This window comes from Anomalospiza imberbis, unplaced genomic scaffold (assembly GCF_031753505.1).
Source record: "Anomalospiza imberbis isolate Cuckoo-Finch-1a 21T00152 unplaced genomic scaffold, ASM3175350v1 scaffold_689, whole genome shotgun sequence".
In the NCBI taxonomy this organism is placed as follows: Eukaryota; Metazoa; Chordata; class Aves; order Passeriformes; family Viduidae; genus Anomalospiza; species Anomalospiza imberbis.
This window is the reverse complement of record NW_027100302.1, coordinates 1-4,720: the sequence shown is the minus strand read 5'-3', so window position 1 is coordinate 4,720 and position 4,720 is coordinate 1. Positions and strand designations below refer to the sequence as shown.

Sequence of the window (4,720 nt, the reverse complement as noted above, 5' to 3'; positions counted from 1 at the left end):
GGGATCCCCAGGACCCACGGGATCCCCTGCAGCCCTGAGACGGGGAACCACCAGAACCCCAGAGGGATCAGACTGCAAATGGGACACCCCTGCTTTTTTGGGTTTTTTTATTCACTCTTGATTTTTGGAGGTTTTTATGGACACCTGGAGACATCTGGAGATGGATTTGTGCAGGAGGAATCCCCAACACAAGGTGTTCACACCTTCTTTTTCCCCAAACCAGGATTTCCCATTCCCAAACTTTGGCTGGATGGAGGAGGAGGAGGCTGCAAGGAAGATGCCCTGGGACACTCAGGCAGGTGAGGAGGAAGTCAGTGCCCCTTTCCCCCTCTCTCCTGCTCCATCTCCCAGCCCAGCACGGCCCTGGCTGCAGGACAGCCCTGCTGCCGGTGCCGTCCTGCTGGGGACGCACTGGGGGGATCTCCTTGCCCTTCCCTGTGGCACGGAGGCAAATCCCATCCTCTCCTTGTCCTTCCTCCCCCAGAGCAGGAGCTGAGGATGGAGAGCAGGGAGGACAAATCCCCAGGACAGAACCTCGTGGAAGAGGCCGTTTTGAGCGGCTCCACGGCGCAGGAACCCAACGGGGAGGAAAAGCCCCAGAGATGCCACACGAGGAGGGGCTGTAAACGCAGATCGCTGGGATCTGAGGAGGAAAGACCCACCCTGGGGCAGGCAGGTGGACAGAGCTCCAGCCAGAGCTCAGAGCTGGTGGTCCATGAGCAGCCTCATGACAGGGAGAGGCCCTACGAGTGCTTGGAGTGTGGGAAGAGCTTCAGGAAGAGTTTCAACCTGATCTGCCACCACAGGATCCACACTGGGGAACGGCCCTACGAGTGCTTGGAATGTGGGAAGGGCTTCAGCCACAGGTCCGACCTGATTGTCCACCAGAGGTTCCACACTGGGGAGAGGCCCTACGAGTGCCCCCAGTGTGGGAAGAGGTTCCACACCAGCTCCCATCTCCTTGTGCATCAGCGGATTCACACCGAGGAGAGGCCGTTCCACTGCCCCCACTGCGGGATGGGCTTCAAGCACAACTCCACCCTCGTCACCCACCGGCGCATCCACACCGGGGAGAGGCCCTACGAGTGTCCCCAGTGTGGGAAGAGCTTCTCAGACCGCTCGTTCTTTACCCGACACCAGCGGAGGCACCGGTAAGGAACGTCCTGCGAGTGCCCCGAGTGCGGGAAGAGCTTCGTGCGCTGCTCCAGCTCCATCCCCACTGCAGGACCCACGCTGGGCAGAGCCCTGGTGACCCACATTTCCTCTGATACACAGAGGGAAGTGGCTGGTGTTCCTTTTATTTTGTCTCTAATTATCTTTTATCTTCCTCCCTTCAAAATACAGAAATTTGGGGTAAAAATCAACAAATTCATCAAAGGCATCTGAAGCCTCACATTTTACTTGTGTTTTGGGGAATCTTGGATTCTGGGAGACATCTGGAAGGATATGGGAGAGGTTGGAGGAATTTGGTTTAGTGGTCTTTATTTCTTTGCACACCAAATGACAAGAAGTATTGATCTGTCACCACAAAACCAGTCAATACCACTGAAAACTACTGAATCCTACCCCAAAATTACTGGATTCCACCACTTCTCAGGGTGAAATTGGGTTGGAAGGGGATTGGGCAATGTGGGATGCAAATCAGGAGGGGTGAGATGGGCATTGGGTGGGGCAGGATGGGTGGGATGGGGTTTGGGCAGTGTGAAATGGGGGAAATCCAGCTTGGGAAGGGGATCTTGATGTCCAGCATGGGTGGGATGGGTTGGGACTGGGGAGGTAGACTGGAGTCTGGAATGAGACAGCCGAAGTTTGGGGATGATTAAGATAGGGGGAGCCCATTACTGAGTGAGTTTTTGAATAGTCTACATTCATGAAGAGATCCCGGGGTATCTCACATGCTTGAGACAGTTTTGGGGCACTCCCCAACTCTTGGGGGGTTTCCTGAGAGCAGCTCCATGGAGCCCCATTGCCGGGGTGGCTGTCACGGGCACAAGCTCAGAGCTGTGCCAGAGTCCATTGCCTCGGTGCTGGAGAGCAGAGAAATGATGAGCGGCCCCAGACATCTCCAGTGTGTGTTTGTGGAGGCCTGCGAGCTTACTGGGGAGAGGGCAACAGCAATCCCCTGGAGAAATGCACCTTAGGCTCCGGGCATCCCTCACAGCTCAGGGTGAGGACAGAAGATTCCCCCAAGGTGCTCTACAGCACTGTGTTAATTTGTCCCAGTTCTGTCCTCCCCATTGACCTGCTGGCCTTTCCTACCCCTTTTACCCTCATATGTTCATGTTCTAGCAAGTTCTCCCTTCCCTGTCTTCCCCTTGGTTTATGTCCCCGCCTATCCACCCTGGCATTCCCTATCAGTCCCTTTCCCTGTGCACCACCCCTAAACCCTCAGATCCCTGATGCTCTCCTCCACCCCCTCTTTCCCTGTATTTATACCCTAAACCCTCCTTTGTCTTTGTCTTGAACCCCTGGACCGCTGAGCGTCAGACCCTCACAAACCCTCGCTGGAGCTCCATGCCCGGACCCTCCCGTGTCTTCACTGCCGAGCTGCTCCGTGTGTGTGTGTGTGTGTGTGTGCCGGGGCTCTCGTGGCTCCTGCCCGTTAGCACAAAACACTCTCAGGGAAAGTTGTGCCCGCCACCACCCCAGACCACAACAGTGTCCCTTGGGACCAAGAGGCCATTGTGACACCGTGGGACCAAGGAGAGCATTGCTGCCCTGCCAGACCTCATGGAACCAAGGATCCATGGGGACACTGCCAGTCCCAAGGATCCAAGGGACTTTGTGACACCAAGGGGTCCCATGGAAGCAAAGGGACATTGTGACACTGGGAGGCCTCACGGAATCATGGAGAGCATTGGGACACTCCGGGTCCTCATGGAACCGTGGTGACACCAAGTTGTCTGGGGGTGTTGATCTGCTGGAGCTTAGGAGGGCTCTTCACAAGGGCCCTGGACAGGCTGGATCCAGGGCCCAAATCCAACAAAATGAGGTTTAACAAGTCCAAGTGCCAGGTCCTGCACTCTGGCCACAACAACCCCTGCAGTGCTACAGGCTGGGGACAGAGTGGCTGGACAGCAGCCAGGCAGAAAGGGACCTGCAGGGACTGATGGACAGCAGGCTGGACATGAGCCAGCAGTGTGCCCAGGTGGCCAAGAAGGCCAATGACTCCTGGCCTGGATCAGGAATGGTGTGGCCAGCAGGAGCAGGGCAGTGATTCTTCCCCTGTGCTCAGCACTGGTTGGGCAGCACCTCGAGTGCTGTGTCCAGTTCTGGGTTCCCCAATTTTGGAAGGACATGGAGGGGCTGGAGTGTGTCCAGAGAAGGGCAACAAGGCTGGTGAGGGGTCTGGAGCACAAGTCCTGTGAGGAGCGGCTGAGGGAGCTGGGGTTGTTTATCCTGGAGAAGAGGAGGCTCAGGGGACACAAGGCGGTGTCAGGGCACAGGTTGGACTTGATGATCTCCAAGGTCTTTTCCAGCCTTGCTGATTCTGGGATTCTCTGAAACCACCCTGGGAGCAGTTGCAGGAGGAGCCCTGGGCCTCCTCTTCAGAAGCTCCAGCAGCCCAGGTCCCTCAGCTTCTCCTCACAGCCCCACAGCCCATCCTGTCAGTCCTGCAGAGCCTCTGCAGCCCCTCCTCACTGCCCAGAACAGGGAGCCCCACAGCCAGACACAGCAGACCAGATGTGCCCCCCTGGCCTGGGCTGCCTCTGGCAAGGGAGCAGCACGAGGCACTGCAGGAGCCTGCAGACAATTCCTGCAGCACTTGTGGGATGATCCTGCTCCCCAAGAGATGTTCCCATGGTGCCCAGTCAGGAACTGGAATGGGGAGTGGGGCCAGAGAGGAAAGGGCAAACAGGGATGTGCTGTTTGCATGGCAGGGAAGAGGGTTTGGGAATTGGAAGAAATTTGTAGCAGAAAGATGAAAGAAAGCAAAGGTGAAGCCAAGGAAATGCTCAGGGCAGTTTGGGGGTGGCTGCCAGGCAGCCCTGGCTCTGAGCAACAGCATCTGCAGTGGGACAGGAAACTCCCAGCTGATGGGAACAAACTTTCTGGCTGACTGCAGAGGCCAGGACAAAGCTGAGTGGTTTCCCTGGCGTCCCCCAGCCCTTCCTGGTCCCAGGGGCTGATGGCATTTGTGCTCCCTCAGGTTTATGTCCCCACAGCAACAGCATGGGGGTGCTCCCGCCTGCTGTGTGCAATGCAAACAGGGGCTCCTGAGCCAGTGCTGCCGTGGCTGTGCCTGCAAGGATGCGGCACCTTTGTGAGCTGGGGGAGAGGCCAGGGCTGCAGAGGGGGGATGTTGTTGGCAGCTCCATGAGGACGCTCTGGGACGCTGCCCTGGGCTGTCCAGCGCACTGGGGATGGATCAGCCCCTGCTCTGCTGCTCCTTCCCGTCTCCCCCAGGGCCCTTGCAGAGCACCAGCCATGCTGTTTGCACCCAGCCTGCCCACGGCCAGCCTGGGGCTGCTCACGGGGGTTTTCTGTGCTGAGCATTGGCCTGGCCGTGTTCTTGAGAGAGCCTGGGCAAGGAGCCTGGAGCCCCCAGGCCCTGGCCTGAGGCGTCAGCGCTGCCCCAGCAGTGCCCATGGGCTGTCCCTGCTGCAGATCCGGCACTGCCACCCCCAGGACTGTGCCCGGCCTCGAGAGCACTCAGGCCCTGCAGCAACACCAGGGCCACCAGGGCAGCGGGGCAGGGCCACGGGAGCAGCACTGGCAA

At 58.2% G+C, this 4,720-nt stretch overlaps 1 protein-coding gene across 1 annotated transcript; it reads left to right on the top strand.

Moving 5' to 3' along the window:
- Positions 1-250: 250 nt before the first annotated feature.
- On the top strand, positions 251-1,151 carry LOC137467573 (zinc finger protein 239-like; the record flags this gene model as incomplete). The annotated part of the gene is made up of 2 exons (XM_068179058.1): positions 251-367; positions 535-1,151. Coding segments are annotated over exons 1-2 (734 nt in total), but the record flags the coding sequence as incomplete, so codon positions are not given.
- Between the last annotated feature and the right edge of the window lie 3,569 nt (positions 1,152-4,720).